General features: G+C 55.2%; 1 protein-coding gene across 1 annotated transcript in view; it reads left to right on the top strand.

Moving 5' to 3' along the window:
- DLG4 (discs large MAGUK scaffold protein 4) overlaps positions 1–18,852 on the top strand; it is a 44,120-nt gene that overhangs the window by 5,622 nt on the left and 19,646 nt on the right. Inside the window, exon 2 of the mRNA XM_088142074.1 lies at positions 6,729–6,893. Coding sequence (XP_087998200.1) covers positions 6,729–6,893 — 165 coding nt within the window. The remainder of the gene's footprint in view (positions 1–6,728; positions 6,894–18,852) is intronic.

The following is an 18,852-nucleotide window of genomic DNA, read 5'->3' on the forward strand; positions in this document are numbered from 1 at the left end:
CCATGCGCAGAGGCAGCGCGCTTGTGAACACCACTTGCTAGAATGCAATGGACTAGGATGTCCACAGTGATCCTTTGCCTTCCGGAAGCGCCCGGTTGGATGAACGGAGCCGTTTTGGTTGATCCAGCAAGGCTGAGATGCTGGCAGGGGATTACTGGCCTTGTAGTCCTACACATTTGGAGGCTACAGGATGACAGTTGGGCAGCCCATGTAGCGCATTGTGACATCATCCTGCCAAGGAAGTCAGTGATGCAAATTATAGCTCAGTTGCAGGACGATGTCATGATGTCTGTGATGTCACTTATGATGCCATCCTCCCCCCACTTCTCAGGGACTCTGTTTTCCTGCTGGCTGGGGAATTCTGGGAGTTGAAGTCCATGCATCTTAAAGTTGCCAAGGTTGAAACACTCTGGATTAACCCATCTCTGCCCTTCCCGAGGAAGCTACGATCTGGAACGACTTTTTCTGGGAAAGCTTCTTCCCTTGCGTCTCCTCCTCTTGGGAATCCCTCATGGCTGGTCTGTTCCTCTGTTCGCCCTGCCCGAAGCGTGTCAGGAACAGAGTGAATTCGCCCCCGCTGCTCCGGGGGTGCTCTTTGAGGGCTAATCAACAATAATGGCCAGATCTAGTGGGGCGCTCCGTTCTTCTTCCAAGCGAAAAGCATTCGGGCCGGGAAACTGCTTCCGTTTGCAGTTTTTAAAAAAATGAGACTCTGAAAGGATCGTGTGGGGAAACCCCACGAACGCCCCTTGAATCCTCCTGTATTTCTGGTGTAAGTTAGCGTCCCCTCTTGCCCACGGAGGCCATGCAAACGCTTTGTGCAACCAATTTGGCTCAGCTGGTCCAGGGGAGTTTGGCCCAGATGTTTAAGAGGAGAGCCCTTTCTGCTCCCAGATCATTTTCCCATCTTTTCCAGGAAAATCCAGACTCAACCGATGATGAATATTCAGTTCTTACTCTCTTGTTACAGTGAATCAGGCCTCTTTCTCTAAATAACAATGGCCAAGGCAGGGAAAAGTTGAGCGATGTGGTTACTGCTGTCTTCTTCCCAGGCTTAACTGTGTTCACGTGCCATGGTTGGGGTCACAACTGGCGATGCGACTTTATTTCCCCAGCTCTGCTTTAGTTTTTAATAAGGTGAGACCAGTACCTTCAACTCATAGAAACCTACGCTGGGAAGGGACCTTGGACGTCACCCAGTCCAACCCCCTGCCCAGGGCAGGAAGCCTCAGACCATCCTGGACAAGGGGCTGTCCAAACTTGGCTTGGAGACCTCCAGCGATGGAGCCCTCACAACTCTAGGAGGGAGGCTGGTCCCCCGCCTGGTAGCAATCATGGCCAGGAAATTCCTCCTTATTTCAGTTTTGCATCTCCTATAAAGTTTCTACCCTTGGTTCTTGTCCTACCCCTGGAGAACAAATCCCCCCCTCCTCCCTGGGGCAGCCCTTTGAGGCTTGGAAGACGGCGCTCGTGTTCCTTCTCCTCTTTAGGCCAAAAGCATCCAGGTCCTTTATCCGGACTTTGCAGGACTCAGCCTCCGAGCCCATCCCCGTCCCGGTGGCTCTTCTCTGCCCCTCTCCAGTTCCTCAGCGTCCTTCTTGCGTTGAGGTGACCAGAACCGGACCCCTCACGCCAGGCCCGGTCTGGGCAATGCAGCGTAGAGCGGGACTATCTCTTCCCGGGATCCGGACATTGTGTATCTGTCAACGCGGCTGAAGATCGCCTTGGGCCTTTGGGCAGCGGCAGCACATTGCAGGCTCATGCTTGATCTGTGCTCCACCAAGGCACCCGGATCCTCTCGCAAATGCTACTGCTGAGCCAGGTACCACCTGTCTGGTCCCTGCGCGTCTGGTTTTTCCTGCCAGGTGCAGAATCTTGCATTTCTCTTCTTTAGGCTAAGCATACCCAGCTGCTTTAACCTTTCTTTGTAGGACTCAGCCCCCCGAGCCCATCCCCATCTTTGCTGCTCTCCTCTGCCTCTCCTCTCTTTCCAAACGAATCTATCCAGCACAAATCCAGCATTCATTTTTGTTCCCAATAGCATACTTTTCTGGAGAGACTGTCTGTACCTATAGTTGAAAACGTGCTTTGTAAGCCAAGGTCAGACTGGGGTGCCCCCCCATAATTCGATGTTAGGAGGAGATTCTTGCTAAAGGTTTGTGCTCTTTGCTTTCTGTGGCTTCAACCTCCGTTCCCCCAGCCTTCTGATTCCCTGTCAATCCGCATTTAAAAGTCCCAGTTGGACTGTGTTCTGCAGGCTTCAGTAACTCCTTCACTCCAGACAATCGAGCTGCAAGGGAGCAACCATAATTATTTCTTTCCCTTTGGGGTACCATGAAAAGGAAAAGAGAAGAAATCAAGACTGTAGCTGAGTGGAGAGGGGGACATTTTCCCCAAATCCTCTTCAACTCCCTACTTCAGTTTTGTTCCAAGCCTCTATTTATGCACTCTAATATAGATCTCTGTACTGTATTTCCAGGGGCCCAAACATAAACTAGCTAGTTTTCTTTCCGTGTTGGGAAGCCAGTTTGCCCACATTTTTGCAACATGGTGCAGGTAAGTACTGTATGTGAGGGCATTTGGAACAATACTTACATTCAGGGTTTATTGCTAAATGCTGGGCACCAGGAAGGTGAATGCCTTTGATTCCAAGCACTTTTTCCGTGGAACAGAAGGTACTTTGCTCATACCTCGAAGTACAGGACTGGTAAACATTGCAAGCATCAGGTCCCACCGCATTTTTTGCACCCAGTGCTGCCACAGGAAAGACTCCCCCAGCTCCATAGCAAGCCTGCCACCCCTCATGTGCTGCGAGGCAGATCTGGTTGGAACTGCATTGAGATAACCGAAAGCAGGACGCAACATTTGTGTGTGTGCATGAGAGAGAAAGAGAGAGAGAGGGTCTTGCATCTCAGAAGTCCTGCTTCTGGATGTTGCATTGCTCCAGTGGCCCCTGGTGATCCACAGAGGTCCATCAGGTCTACTCCATCCTCCCCACGTGAACCCCAACATGGCTGGCCAAGCAGAGCCCACTCACTGCCTCCGTATTTTCACTCCACTTAGCTGCGATCTTGTGCAAAAACACTCACATGCAGAGACAAAAGTTGAGTACTGTAGGACAGGGTTCCTCAACCTTGGCAACTTTAAGATGGGTGGACTTCAACTCCCAGAATTCTTGCTGGCTGGGGAATTCTGGGAGTTGAAGTCCACCCATCTTAAAGTTGCCAAGGTTGAGGAACTCTTCTATAGGACATTTGAGGATCATTGAGCTGGACCTGCGTCAACCCTTATCTCCCGAGTATTCAGAGATTGCTACTTGAAAACGTTGACCAAGAAGAGTTATTATGGCATGTGGTTTATAAAACAATTCAAGTAGTAAATATGTTCTTAATTTTGGATTAATCTTTGGAGTACAGGATTTCGTCTTAAAAAGTATTTGAATGGAAAGTCTGGAAGGGAATACACAAATGCGATTGTGGTCCGTGGGCTGAAACATACCAAGTTCCAGCTCTTCAAGATGAAGACAACCCAAGGGAGGGCTGTCCCAAATGTTCATTTCGTGGTCCTTGATGGGGGGGCATTTGAAAAAGAGGCACTAAGGGGTTTCCTCTGCCTTCCTTTCCAGCTTCAGTTGATTGATCAATCAACAGAAGTTTAGACTGTGCCCAGCTCACACGACTCGGACAATTTGGGCATGCTTGCCACTCGTGCAGTTGGTGATTCCCTTCCTTCCAAAGACCCCCTTTCGTGGAAGGGGGCTTTCAGTTCCTTGGAGTCGTTGCCACCCAGGGACGGCGGTGGGCTGCCTTTGGCAAAATGTAGCTTTTTCCCTCTTTAGCTCCAGGCTGTCCCTGGAGGAATTTTTTCCGGCACATTATTTTTATGATGCTCCAGCCCCTGAATGCCCAACTCAGGGTTGGCTCTAGATCCCAACTTGCAAGGGGAAGAAACGAAATACTGCACCAAGATGGGTCTTGTCCTGTTCTTGATGTGGAAGATTGTGGGGTGGCTGGAAAAGGCCTGGAAATGTGGATGCAAGCGCTTCGACATGGCAGCTCAGCCAAGATGGCCAGAGGGCTGGGAAGAAGATTTTGAGATCATTCCGAGAAACTCCTCCTTAATGAACTCACTATAAATGAGGTTAAAAGTCAGGAGGAGTCTGGTAGCGCCTTCTCCAACAAACACCTTTTATTAAAAAGCTTCTTATGAAATCCTTCTGGCTTTTAGCTACTGTAGCCTAATGTGGCTTTCCTCCTACAGTGAATAAATGAGGGTTGAAATTCCTTTCTCAGTTCCTGAATCTACCCCAGAGGAGCATTACAGACACCATCCCAAAGTTGTGTAATTTTTGCTTCCTTCCAGCCCAGTGGGGTAGGCGGGAGGGCTTGACACTTGCATTCTGTGGGCTTGGGGGGTTAACCATTAACTGGGAGGACTTTAAAGGGGGATTTGATACATTCCTGGTGTGCTGGTTTTTTTAGGGTCAACAAGATTCCATGTTATCTCCAGGTTGGGAGCAGGTGCCTCCAGGTCCCACTTGCAGGGGAGCATCTCCACCTCCTGCGTGGGAGCTCCTTGGAGGCATCTGGCCCAGGATGGCCCTTGGGCTGAGGGAAGAGGGCTCTCCTTAGCTTCTCACAGTCTGTGGAGTTCATTCCTGCAAGGCATGGTGGTGGCCCCTATCTGGAATGGCTTTGAAGGGGGATTCATGGAGGACAGGTCTCCCTGTCAGCCCTGAAGACCCAGGGCTGCTTCCAGGTTGGGTGCAGGTGCCTCCGGGTCCCACTTGCAGGGGAACACCAGCAAGAGAGGGGAAGGTGCCCTCTCCTACTCGGAAGCTCCTTGGAGGCACCTGGCTGGCTGCTGGCAGAATGAAGAGGCTGGGCTAGATGGCCCTTGGCTTCACCGAGCAGGACCATTGCTGTGTTCTTGTTGGGAGTGGAACGGTAGTAGGCATTTTTGTGAAAATGTGCAGTCTGAGTGTGTCAGTGGAAATCACAGCAAAAGAAGAGGGGGAAAGGGAAGGAGAGTGAAAAAGTCACCAATCATCATCGTCTACATAACACCTCCCCAAGTGGTTCCCAAAATGACTATTTGCAATGTGACAATTAAACGTGACAATTTGCAATAAAAAGTGTTTAACCGTCAAGTCAAAATCATGCAATATTAATCATGGATAAAGATTCCAGAACTGTGGAATGGTAGCTATTTGCGGGGGGGGGGGGCGGGATCAGTTTAATGCAGGGTTTCTCAAACTTGGCTGGGGAATTCTGGGAATTGAAGTCCACGCATCTTCAAGGGGCCAAGTTGGAAAAACACTGGTTTAATGTAAAGCCCCGCTCCCCTCAAGCCCCTAGTAGAAGTCACGGTGATGCCATACATATCCTGGCATTATTGTGCATATGACACAAATTACGGGACTTTTTAAAATTAATCATTCTTATTCTTCTTAATGAAAAAAAGTTTATTCTGACAGTTGTATCTTGCACAGCGAGGTCATTCTGTGTAACACTGCAGTATTTGTCTCCTTTGTTTCCTCCAGTGGACCCCCGTGCCCCCACCCTCAATTCCGGGGTCTCGTGCATGAGGAAAAGCCCCAGCAATTTCTCTGGTCTTGTTCCAGCACATTCTGCACATGCTCAGAGCAACTTCCGACTTTCCAGATTGTAGCCCCTGAACCCTGCAGTTCAGAATAAGCTCGGGGGTTAAAAGCAGACTCTTCCCGGTCAGGGTCACAAGGCTGGGAGTGATTCAGGGACTGGCTGAAAAGGCCTTTTTCCCTGCACGGGAGACCTTTTTCTTAAAGGAAGTATTAAAACGCCTTTTTAAAAACCGCTCATGTCTGTACCAACTGGGCACTGGAGATTGAAGTCCAGCACTTTTGAAACGCTTGTGCGCCTGGCAGCTCCCTTCTGTTTGATGTCTTCTGTGGGTTTCCTTGAAACTGCTCTTTGGGGCCACGGAGAAATGAATCTCTTAGAAATCGAAACGCTTTGATTTTCCCCAATCCTGTAATCGCTTTTGTTGTGTTTCTCCTGCCCGTTTCCCTGCTTTGGCGATGTTTAATTGACGTCCCTCCCTGCTCCCATGTGGTGACTTTGAAGGCCAGGGGTCTCCATGGGGGGCAGGGTCAAAAAAGTCAAGGTGGAGGTACAACTGGGTGTTTGAACCCCCATCTTTTTTTTTTAATACAATATGCAAAGGGACAGGGCTTCAGTCACGTGGTCCTGGCTCCCATCTTGACTTTTTTGACCTGCCTGCAAACCTCTGGCCCAGGTGGGAGGACAGAAGATGGGGGCACTCTGGAAATGGGGAAGGGTCCTGTGGGGTTCAAGGCACTGATAGCGGTCAGAGATGGACCTGAGAACTGAAGGGCGGCGGTATTTAGGGAGGGAGGCGTCAGGAAAAGTGGCAGGGTCTGCATTGGCATCTTCCAGTTGGCCCCCTGGGGTCCCTTTTGGTCTCAAATTTGGAGGAAGGGGGCTGGCTGCCGCAATTACTTTCCCCCGAATGGGGCAGGCACAATTTGCCCATCACTGCTGTATTTCCAAAGATGTGGGCCCGGTTTGCGGGGGGAGCTTGAGGGGCTGTGGTCTCACTGTCCCCAGCTTTGGGATCACGAGACGAGCCCTGGCGCAGATCCAGGTGTCGGCTGGCGCGAAAGCCGCCTGCTTCCTCTGCGGGTCATGCCAGGCGTCGGCGCTGACGGTCTGCCTCTTTCCTTTCAGAAATATCGTTACCAAGATGAAGACAGCCCCCCGCTGGAGCATAGCCCCGCCCACCTCCCCAACCAGGTAAAGGCCCCCGAGCTGGTCCACGTGGCGGAGAAGAACCTATCCCAGATCGAGAGCGTCCACGGCTACGTGTCTCACTCGCACATCTCCCCCATCAAGGTAGGAAGGGGGGGCACGGGTGCCCCGGCCAGGAGAGGGGGCACCGTTCTGTCGCTGCCACCACGGGCGCACCTGGCCCCGCCCACCCCTGCCGCACCCCCTCCACACACCTGCACCCACCGTGGTCTTCACTGGAGTCCGTGGGCATTGTCACCTGTGCGCTGGCATGACTGCCGTGTCTCTGTTCCTGTGCGCGAGACGTGGTGCATGTTGACGTGTATTTGGGTTACATGCAGCAATAGGTGGTGGGTCAGGAGAGGCTGGCCCCTGTACCTTGCCAGGGCCCTGTCGTTGAAGCCTGCGTGTGTCGCTGTCGCTTTGGTGTGAAGAATCATTCTTGATGCATGCCAGTCTTTCCGTTGTGCAGCCAGTGCGTCAGTGTGGCACTTTTCTTGTCACGCAGAGTGGCTTGGCACCAGTTGTCTTGGCTGCAAATGTGTCTGTGCACAGCTTCTTGAAAATGTGCAGATCTGTGGCTTTCGGGTCCTGGGCAGCGAGAGACCAACATTTGCCTTTGGCTCTGAGTTCCTTCGGGGGTGACGGCTACTCCCAGCATTTTAAGAACGGCCTGCTTGAGGCTCGTTGACCCTCCCCACATTGCGCCCCACGCTCTGAGACGCATACACAGTTTTTCAGAGGAGGAGCATTACCCAAGCCTACGTCAACGGCCTCAGATTTCCTCCGGGTGTTTCACGTTGCTGTTGAAGAACGTCAGAAATAATGCTCTGCTCAGCCTCGTCCAGTGGCAGTGTTGGTGGAAGGCGGGGGGTCGCTCCTACCCAAGGAACGCCAGCATGAGGCCAGATGGGGAGCGCAGAGCCTGTGAGATTTCAAAACTGTTGGCGGTGTGCTATTTTGCACTCATGACGTGTATTAGGGTGTCTCTGTCTTGGCGACGTGCTGCGGCACAGCGTCCACATGCGCGTGGTCCTGGCAAGCTGGAAGACTTTGTTCTTCAGTTTTCTGTTCCTCGCTGAGTTTTCATAGAGCATTAGCAGCCAGCATTACTCCTGGCTTTTTAGATGTGGAACGATCTCGTGCGCACACGGAGCAACCCGAGCTCTTACCCCTGGAACGAGAAACAAAATCCTGCTGAAAAATGAACGTTTTTAAACTTCCCCAAATTTCCCCTTTCTTCCCAACGAGGCCCAGGTTAGTTTTCACCCAGGCCTGTGTCTGATTTGCTCCTCCTTGGCCCCGAAGGCCAGTGCTTTCAATAGTCCTCAAATTGCAGATGGGCACAAACGCCCCAGCGTGGAAGCGCAAAGCCGGGGGTGATTCTGGCAGGTGGGTGGCTGTCGCCCCCAGCGCTGAATTCGGGGATACAGGATACGGCAGCGGGATCACCCAAGGCTACCTGGACATGAGGCAGGCAGTGGCGCACCTGGAAAGTGTGACACCCGGAGCGGGTGACTTTTTAGCACTTTCCCTCCTCGGTTGCCGCTGTGCTGTGCCACCAGCTGTCAAACAGCTGATCAGGGTGCTGGCAGCAGCGACCTGACTCCATACTTGCCACCGTCCCTCTGGAGAGACACCTCCTTGTCGTCCCCAAGTTGCCAGACAGTGCACCCACTTCTGGTCTGCGCCTGGGCAGACTGCCCCCACCGCCCTATCCTGGGTATGCCAGGAGGTTGGCATGAGTGTAGGTACCTGTTGTGGCTCTGTTTACTCTCTACGTCAGTGTTTCTCCACCCTGGCAGCTTGAAGATGTGTGGACTTCAACTCCCAGAATTCCCCAGCCAGCCTGGCTGGCTAGGGAATTCTGGGAGTTGAAGTCCACACATCTTCAAGTTGCCAGGGTGGAGAAACACTGCTCTGCATTGTGCATGCATGTGTGGGCATGATGGGCATGGCTTGGTGCATTGTGTGCCCCCCCGACATCCACCCTCACACAACCTTTCCACAGCCCCACAACACGCGTGGCCTCCGCTCTGCCCTGCTGAGAGGTATATGTATTTACAATCGCGAACCGTGGGGAGGAAGGTTGGATTCGGGGGTTAGACGGACGGTCTTCATGTGGCGAACGTGGTTTGGGGTCACCGCCATGCCTCAAGTGGGGAGGTGCGGGAAATGGGCCCGTGCGGGGCCCCAACCTTCACACTCTGAACGGTCCAATTCGTGGGTTTGGACACAGCCCTTGCAGGACTCCTGAAAGGAGGGCGGAGAGACGTGCTTTAAATTCCTCCCAACCTGGGACGGTTTCTGAAAGTTTTTTGGGGGGGTGGAACCGAAGCAGGGCTCCTCTGAGACCCGACCTGGATCCGTCTGAGACCCAACGCCGTTTTATGGACGTCTGCCTCCTCGGCCCAGGGAGCCTTTCCGTGGGTCTCCAGCTCTCGCTGGTTGAGGGGGGGAAACTGAAATTTCCCAGAGCCTTTGCAGAGCGGTGGGCTCCTTGCTAGTCCCTTCTCCCCAAAGCAAGGATGCGAAAAGGATTTTCCTAAAGCCTGCGCTTAAACTTTTCCATCAATTTTATGCAGCTTCGTACCAATTAGGAAGAGATTCAAAAGGGTCAGGATGGAGTCTGTCTCCCCCCAGTTCCTTTTAAGGGGAGGGTAAACATTTCTGTGAACGGAGCTCAGCTCTCGGTTATTCCATCGATAGATCCGTGTGGCGGTCCTAGCATCAATGCAGAAAGGGCTCTTCAGTCTGCTGCCCAGGATTTCCTGGTGGTTCCCTTTCCTGCTAAAGGCCCAATCCTGCTTAGTTCCAGCACCAGGGAAAGGCTCCTTTCTATATTTTTTTTAACCATGCTGTTTAGGTCGAGGACAGACGCTGCTGGTTTTTTTAACGCTGACTTTACAACGCCGCGGGTTTTAGTTTATGTTGTTTCTTCTCCTGTTTTAAAAAATAAGAGTCAGTGCAGTATGAATGATGGGATATACCAATGCTAATTAAATAAGTTTTATCAGTTGCATGCGGATGGTTGAGAATGTTTCAAGTGTGTGGCCTTGTCCTCGACAAGCACCTGGTAAGGTAGGCTGGCATTAAAATCTCCGTGTGTTCCACGCTGTTCTGCGGCTGAAAAGATGGTACATCTGTGCCCCCCTCCAGAAGAAAGCTTCTTCAGGGAACAGTAGAAGGGTGGCAGGGCAGATCTGTGCTTGGGAGAGGGGATCCAGGTGTTTCCAGGTGACTTTGTCTCCCCTGTTCTTCCTTACAAATACCAGGGCAGCTGGCAGAAATAGCGGGGCTCCACTTCTGTCCTGGGCATCGGCCATCAGAGCCTCCACAAAGCGCTTCCAGGGCTCTTCATCCAGCCCGGCGTGGCGCACCAGTCCTTGAGGAGCAGAACATGTACTGCCCCCCCTTGGCAATGGCCATTCTGCCAGGGGCACAATGGTCTTCATTTACATCATACAGAGCGTGTTATGGCAGGGACTTGTCCAGCTTCCTTCCCTTCCCTTCTCCTGAAACATCGCCAGCTGATGGGGAAACATTCCCCCATCGTTCTCCATAACGTGGGTTGGGATGGGGCCGAGGAGGGGGTGGATAAGACTGGGGCGGGGGGGGGGCAGGGAGGGTTTGTCTTCCATCAGAACTTGCGCAGATGTTTTCTGCTACTTTCTAGCGTGGCTTTAGCACTCTTCTGGAACAGCCCTCCTGTGGTTGGCTTCCTTGGAACGTGGGCTTAGCGCTATTCCAGCAGAGTGCTAAACCCAAGCTCAAAAGCTGACAAGCGCAGGGAGAGTTGCACCATAAGGAAGTTAAGCCAGCTCTCTCCCTCTCCCCCCTCTTCGCCTCTCAGCCCCCTCACTTCACGGCTGGTCAGGCTGATCCCGTCTCCAAGCCAGGGTTTGGAGAGATACAGGGTAGGAACCCCTCTGAAGGATCTGGACCGCCTCACTGCCCAAAGCAGAATGGCCCTGCAGGACAGTGCCCGGCAGCTGGGGAGGAGAACTCACAACCATGCCAGCCTCACGTAGGCAGGAGGTGCCAAACTGATCGTACCCCCGGGATTCCCCGACAGCAGCACCGACTGAACTGTGAAACGTGTCCGATTCTGGCAGTTGAAGTCAACACATCTTAAAGTGGCCAAGGTTGAAAAAAACACTGATTTAGAGTGTGGAGAGGCATGGCATTCAAACAGGGATCTTCTCTAGGGTGGTAGGGGGAGGCAAATGGGCAAAGGCCCTTTTTAATTCAAAAACAGGGGCTTCTCCCTAGGAATTTGGGGGAATCATAACTTCCAGGAAGCAGCAAACAGATGCCCTGGTGGTGCTAATTATGCGGCCTCCGACGAATCTTCTCTTTCGGCGTTTCTGGACCAGGCAGAATATTTTGCCCTGTTGGAGTCTGGGGGCTTTTCACGTCCAAGGGCTCTCGGGGCCAGATCAGCCCCTTGTATCGGGGGTGGAGAATTTAAGCATCCGTGTCCCCCCCAGCTAGATGGAACCTCCATCTCCAGAGCGGTGCATCCTCCCACTCCGCGTTTTTCAACTGGGGGGGGTCCCCATTGGAGAAGGAAGATGCCAGGAGGAGGAAACTGATTTAGAGAGGATCTGTAGGGTATCGTTATTACTACGACGACTGCCCGAGGCTTTTCCTTCCTTCCCTCCCATCCCATCGGAGAGTTCGTCTACCGCGGGGGGGGGAGGGGGGGCAAAAATCACAAGGAGTCCAGTAGCACTTTTTCTGACTCGCACATTTTATGAAAAGGCCCCGAAGCTTCTGCCTTTTCGTAGAATGTGCGATGGGAAAAGGTGCGAGCAGCTCCCTGATTCCTGGTTTGAACCCCGTTAATTGGAGGTCCGGAGCAGAGGCAGGGAGGGGAGGGAGGAGCAGGACTGCTCGTGGGGCTGAAATGGAGCCCAGCGCAGCTCCCCCAGCAGGATGGCAGGCGTGGGGAGAGCGCCATCTCCCTCCTTCTCCCCTTCACTTGCTCCCCCTCCCCGCTATTCCTTCCCCTCCCCCTCCAACAAGATCTGTCGCTTTTCTTCCCCTTCGGCCCCTTAGGCTGGCCTTCGCCCATCTGGTCCCCTCCAGCTGCGTTGGGACTACAGCTCCCGGCATGCCCAGAGCCCCACACATGTGCAGGGCGCCAGGTTGGGGAAGGCGGCCCGAAGGCTTTGCAGCAGGCAGCAGCAGGAGAAGGGCTCCCCCTGGTGGCTGATGCGGCCAACAGCGGGGCGCTCCTGGACGGCGCCTCTTCCCGGTCCAAAAGCCCGCCTGGCGGCGTCAGTTTGGTGCCCGGGAGCCGGCCCTGGCGCGCCCCTGCCTGCCCAGCCTCTGGCCGGCCCTTCGGCCCCGCTGTTTCGGAGGAGCTCCGTCCTTCTTGAGCAGGTAATGGGGGTCTTCCAGCGGGCGCCCACCTGCTCCCCATCCCTTCGGTCCAGGACCTGTGGCCCACCGGGCAGCCGTGCCCCTCCTTTTTCCGGGCTCCTTTCTTCTCCCTTTCCCCAGCCATCAGGCGGGCTCTGCTTCCAGCACCCCCTCCCTCCCGCCCCCCAGCCCCCCTCCCGGGTCTTCTCCGTGCTGACCCGCCGCCCCGTCCCCCCAAGACCCAGAGCCCTTGTGCCTTTTTTTCTGCCCCCCGCCGGCTGCCACCGGAAGCCCGGAGCCCCTTCCCCCTCCCTCCCCGCCGCTGAAAAGATGCTCTCGAGCGATGGGGCCCCGGCTGTGGAAACCAGCCGCGGAGAGGCTGCCCTCGAGCTGCCCCCCAGGCTGGGGGGTGCAGAGCGGAGGCCTCTGGATGGCCAGCGGGGTGGGGGGGAGACCTCGCTTTCTATCTAAGCCCCCTTCCCAGAGGGGCTTGCTTTCTTCCTCCCCCTTTCCTGCATCTCTGGCCCCAGCAGGCGTGGGGGATCCGATGCCGCTCCACCTGGGCCTCCATCTGCTAAGAGCCAACGGTTGCAGAAAGGCAGTGGGGAGGAGCATGCTGGTGGGGGGGCAGAAAGGGGCGTCCGGCGCCCGGGAGATGCCTACCTACCGTGCTGCAGGATCCAGCAGCAGGGAGCCTGCGATCGCCCCCCGGCCTCGCCACCCCTTGCTCCCCACGCAGAGATTGCCCATTCCCCCTTTTTTCCCTTTTTGGGGCTGGCTCCTCCTCTTTTATTGAATTCTTTCCTGCCCCATTGAGAGTGTGAGCTGGTTTGGACCCCCGCTTCTTTGCACCTGACACAAGCAGGCGGAAGGAAGGAAGGAAGGAAGGAAGGAAGGAAGGAAGGAAGGAAGGAAGGAAGGAAGGAAGGAAGGAAGGAAGGAAGGAAGGAAGGAAGGAAGGAGAGGTTGCCACTCGACTGAGGATGACGAGGCTGAGCCGGGCGGAGGAATAGAGCGCCTTCTCTGCCCCCCCGCCAGTCAGTGGTACAAGTCAGCCTCCTGCCATCCAGCCCAGCACAGAAGTTTCCAGGCAGATGTAGCCTGGGGGCCCCTTCCTCCCCAAGCAAACTAAACCCCCAGATCAGGACAGCAAAGCTTGGAGGAATTTTGGAATTTTGAAGGGGCTCGCAAGGAACGGGGGTGACCCTGCCTCGGTCCAACCCCACCTTTCGGTGGCACGTCCCCCCCCCCCGGGGCATCATGTTTGTATCCGTCTGGTATGCCAAGAAAATGGGCCGTCGCTTTCTTAGCAACGTCCGGAAGGCGAAGAGGGAACGGCATCTGCTCACGGTATTGTGGGGGCAGCGACGGGGGTGGGGGGCTATAATTTGGGACGGCAAAGGGAGGAGGGTTGAGCACTGGACAAGGAGGCAGTTTTTAAAAGACCCCCAGGTTTTCTTTGGAGGCTGCAGGGAGCGCAGGGTTGGTTTGGACAGGGGGGAGCGAGGGGTCTCCCTGGAGTCACTCCTGCTCTGGGAGTCTAGGGCAGCAGCCTCCAACCTGGCCTTCCAGCTGCACTGGACTACAACTCCCATCCCTTCCGACCGGGGGCTGTAGTCCCAGACAGCTGTGCCCAGTAAGACTCAGTGCAGATATTTGGGGGTGTGGATTACATTTTGGGGGGCCACCGCCAGGCAGGATGGAGCAAAGGGCTGGTCCTGTGGGTTGGGTGGGCCAGACTGCTGGGGGGCAGAAGGCCCAGAAGAGAGAAGGGGCCGGTTTTGGGAAGGATGATGCTGGGGGGGTGCTCGTGTATTCTCCTAGGCCCGAGGGGGAGTGACTTAAGCAATGAGACATGGAGGCAGGGCAGGGGCTTTGCATTCTCTCTCTGGGGACTCACTGGGGGTGGGGGGAGCTCCTCTGGCAGGAGAGCTCAGCTTGTGGGGATGAGCAGGTTGGGACTGCCGTGGGGGGGCAGCTCCAGCAAGGTAAAAACTTCTCCCTCCATCAGGGGGACATCAGTCCATGGGGGTCCCCGGTTTCCAAGCCCCACAGTCAACCCCCTCCACATACCCTTAGAAGTTTGCCCCATAAGAAATGACCCCAAGAGAGCCCCCCATTCTGTCAGGAGAGGAGTGGCTTGCTTGGGGGCCGCTGGAGCCCCAGGGCCACCTGATGGGGTGGGGTGTTCGGCCGCCTGGAGGTGCTGCACTGCTGGGGTCCAGGTGGGTCATTGGATGGGAGGGTGAGAAGGGCCCCGGTCAGGGAGACCAAGTCCCCCTTTGGAGACCCCCCCAGCCATCGGTCTGGGTGTTGTGTGTCCCTGGGCAGATGATTTTAATTGGGGGGAGGATGAGGGGTGAGATTTGGAGGCTGAATGAAAGGGGAGGAAGGGGGGGGCCGGGCCAGCTTGTCTGAATGAAGCGGTGTGTGTTTATGTCCCGGTGTGTCTGTGTGTGCGTCTGTGTGTGTGTGTTGTTGTTTTCTGTTGGGGCAAGTGGAGTGCGTCAGCCTTCGAGACAGATGGCGTCAGCGTGTTTATACTGTAAATGTTCCCGAGTTATGAATGGGAGAGAAAGGGGGGGGGGGCGTGCAGGACATGACTTTCAAATAATCCATTCTGCTATTTTTCCTAAGAAAGGGAAAGTGGCCGGGGGGGCGGGGGAGGGAACACCCCTCGGTTGCATTTCATTTCAACCCTGAACCTGTCGACATTTGCAAGCGGTCTTGCTGTCAACGCCCCCCCCGCTTTTAAGGAAAGCACCAGTTTAGCCATCTCTGCAGGCAGGCCGGCCGGCCGGCCTCTCTGCCTCAGTTTCCCGCCCCCTCCTGCGCCCCCGCCGGCTTCCTCCCCCCCAGGTCAGAGGAAGGGTGTTGCTTTGAAGATGAAAGGCCTGCTGGGGTTGGTGCATTTGCTTCTGAGAAGTGCTGCATTGCCTGGCAAGGGGGGGGGATCAGTGCAGTGGCTGTGGGGGCGGGGGGGCCAAAAGGCCAACCTGCTTTTGCTATTTCTGCATCCTTCAATGCATCCAAGATTCAAAGGGGGGGAGGGGGGAGGGGCATGCCCTCCAGAGCAGGAGTGGGGAGCTGCGGGGGGGGGGAGGGCCCGTCCTTTTCAGCAGAGGCTCTGGCTCTGATTGGCTGCAAGTCCCCTCCTGCTGCTGGGGGCTGCTGGGAAGGGGAGTCCATGTCTTGCGATGGGGCTTCCAGCAGTTCAGGGGTCAGGAGAGACGGACAAACAATTCATCTGCCAGCCGGCAGCCCGCCAGCGTGAGGACTGGGCCCGGGTTTCTCAAGCTCAACGGGGTGGACTTCAACTCCCAGAATTCCCCAGCCAGCCTGCAGGGTGAAATGCAACCTCCCCTGTGGTCGGAGAGGTGAGTTTTGGCTTGGTTCTTTGAAGCCAGAAGCCTCTCCAGCTGTCATGCAGCTGGCGGGGGGGGGGGCAAGCCGTTAGTGAGAAGCCTTGGAATTCCCAACAGCAGAGGAGGAACTCTGGGAGTTGTAGTCCCAGCACCCGGGGAGTCAGGTCGCCAAATCTGATCTGCAGTAATCCAGGTGGCTGCTAGGGGGAGCCACCGCGGGAGTTTTCTCCCTCTCCCAAAAAAGATGCTCTGTGTGTGTGTGTGTGTGTGTGTGTGTAATGAAATGAAACTCATTGAGTTTTCAGCACAGAAGGAGGCAGCCTCATTAGCAGCTCTAAATAATTCATCCCTCCCTCCCCTGGCAGCAGATTTACGGCCTTACTCCCCCCCCAGCCCCGTTCTCTTTTTGGAAAGGAAAAGTGGGTTGCTTGTGCAACGCCTTTGTAGAAATAGAAATGGTCCCGTCCCCAGGAGAGGCAGCGCTTCTGGGCTGCGTCCTCCGATGCTCCCGCGCTGAGCTGCCCTGGCCCAGACGGGACACGGAGAGAAGTGGGGGTCGAACTGCCATCTCCCCCCATGCACACCCCCCTCCCCTGGTCCCTGCCCTGCTCCTGGACCCCCAGCCTTCGCTCCTTCCCTGCGTTTTCAGATCGCCATCCTGAGAAATGTCCCTGGGCTTCTGACCACGGGCAGAGCGCGTTCTTTTCTGCAATCCTGCTGGGACATTCCCGGCCAAGTACAGCAGGCTGAAAAAAGTTTGTGTCCCCCTTTTCAGGGGCTTTTTAGAAACCAAAGGTGGGCGTTGAGATTGCGAGGTGAAGGAATCGCACTCGCTGCTAGAAACCCATGGAGGCTCTTCAGGGAACTGTATGGCCCCGTCCTTCCATCCCAGGATTAATTCAGTTGTGCCGAATTCCGTAAGCCAGGATTCAGTAGGAGACCTTGCATGGGCTCCGTTTTCTAACCAGCCTTAATAATCAGGGATGGGCTCCGTCGACCGATTACGCTAACAAAGTCACGGTCAGCATTCGCACACACCTCAACCACAGGGTGGGTAGCAGAGCATTAAGCCCTTAAGGGGCTGTTCCCAGCAAGGTGGCAAACCCTTCTCACCTGTGTGTCTTGACATGGAGTTGTGGTCTCAATAGTTGGCAACCCACCATACTTGCACGAAGAAATCTAGCATCTCAGGGATATGGGTTTCAACCAGCCTTTCCTTGACGTTCTAATTTTCTAAAGGGAAGGATATTTTTCAAAGCTTGTTCTATTTTTTAAAACGTTGCTATGTTGCAATATTGCCCAGCATCTGCGAGGCGGGTTTAATAATATGGATGAGAATCTGCACGTGGATATATATGCCCATTTGCGGGAGGCCCATTTAAACTGTGAAAAGTACAGCCCACCTACTTCAGGCTTACTCCCGTGGAAGGATTTAGGGGAGATTAACCACAAGGACACAGGGTGCAGCTAGTCCTGCGTGAGGTCCGCTTCCTTGCTCTGCCTCGGAACAAATAGGAGGGGTTGTGTCAGGGTGGTCTCCTTTCCGAAAGTGTCCTGTTGGTCCTGTCTTGGTGCGGGGCAAGAGATCAAGATCGCTGAGTGCCCAGTGACACATTTGATGCATTCGTGGTGGGTCACCTGCGCCCCTGAGCGCTTTGTGCACGGATCGACCTCTGCAGGCTGCAACGCATCGACAACACCATGCATAGTTGCTTTTGTGGCAAAGTGTGTCAGAATACAGCGTACTGTACAGGGAGTCCTCATCTTAAGAATGAGTTCTGTTCCCAAGGTCTGTCCGTAAGTCGAATTTGTACGTAAGCTGGAACAGCATGATTGTATAATACTGTATAAGGAGCATTGTGTAATGAACTCGAATCATTGTGCCTTTAACTTGAATTTTGCTACAGTAGGCTCCGTCCTTAACTATGGGTCGTCCGTAAAGTGGGCGTTCATAACCTGAGGACCCCCCGCATTGTGGCCTTTTTGGTAGCAGTGTCCCTCTCCTTAGTGGTCGGGGTGCGTGAGTCAGGTGGACTCGTCCCCTTTTTATTATTTGTTTCTTACAAGTTTTAAACTCCAGGAGCTGAAGTGGCCGTGCAGCTGGGCCTCCCTGAGTGGGTCTCCTGGGGTGGGGGGAGGATGTTCTCCACGGTTCCCGGGGGGCATTCCTTCCGCAAGGACACCCCCTTCCCTTGCTGCCTTCTCTCCTTTCCCATGCGCAGGCAGCCCCCCCCCCGCCGCTGCTCTTAGCGCAGCCCCCCCCCGCAAGAGCTGGATCTCCACCGCTCGGCTAGTTTTGGATCAGGCACAGATGCAGCGGTGGGCACAGCTGCACATCACCCCTTCTCCTCTCGGGCCTGGCCAGAGGGGCAGGAGGATTGCTGCACCAATCAGGGTGGGGTGGCTGGGCTGGACTCCAGCACCCATCATCCCTTGCCAGCACAGCCATATGGGCCCAAGCCCTGGGAAGTCGGTAAATGGGGAATATTGACTCAGGAACATGTTTTGTAGCGTTGCGACACATCAGGAGGGCGCCCCGTTGGGGGACACTGCCATTGTTTGTGTAACGCTGTGTAATGGCAGTGTTCCCCAACAGGGTGCCCTCCAGATGTATGGGCACCGCAGCTTCCTTATTCCACCAGCCAGCCCAGATCAAGGCTGGGGCTGGAGAGCGCACCTACACGGATGCAGTGCTCCCAAGCTCGGGTCCCTCCTCTTGGGGTGCCCCCCGTTACTCCCGACACCCAGTCTTGTCTCTCCCACATGAAGTTCAAGGGAACTGCAGAGGCCCCCGGGCTGTAGATGGTAGTTCAGCCAACCTGCCGGGTGCCGCGGCCCCTCTCGCGCTCTCTTTCGCACCCGGCCTTCTCCCAAAAGCCCCCTGCAGAGATCATCAAATGCCACCCACCTGCCTGCGCTTCCACAAACCTTCTCCCACACAGTCCCTCTACCCACACGCAGCTGCCAACCTGGCACCAGCCCACAGCACATGTTCGCCATTCTTCTCATTGTGGGAAGACCAGAGACCCCCGGAGGTGGGGGCTGAGCCTTCTCTGCCCCCCCTGTGGCCCCCGACAGCCAGCCTTGGGGTCCAGCGCATCAGCGTCCCCTCCCTCCATCCCCGGGATGGTGCTGAGTCCCCACGTCCTTCCCTCCAACACCGGCGGAGGTCTGACAAGCTGGGGTGAGCTGGCTGCACAGGCATAGCTTTCCTGCATCGCTTCTGCATTTCTAAAAAAAGTTTCCCAGCCTAGCCTCCACTCCTGGCATTTCCTAGTGGCCTTCCGTCCGAGTCCCGGCGTGGCCCCGTACCGCCTTGCTTTCCTTAAGCC

The sequence above is a fragment of the Python bivittatus genome, unplaced genomic scaffold (assembly GCF_059951505.1).
Source record: "Python bivittatus isolate LINGU-HERP-01145 unplaced genomic scaffold, Pbiv_v1 ctg000370_np1212, whole genome shotgun sequence".
NCBI lineage: Eukaryota > Metazoa > Chordata > Lepidosauria > Squamata > Pythonidae > Python > Python bivittatus.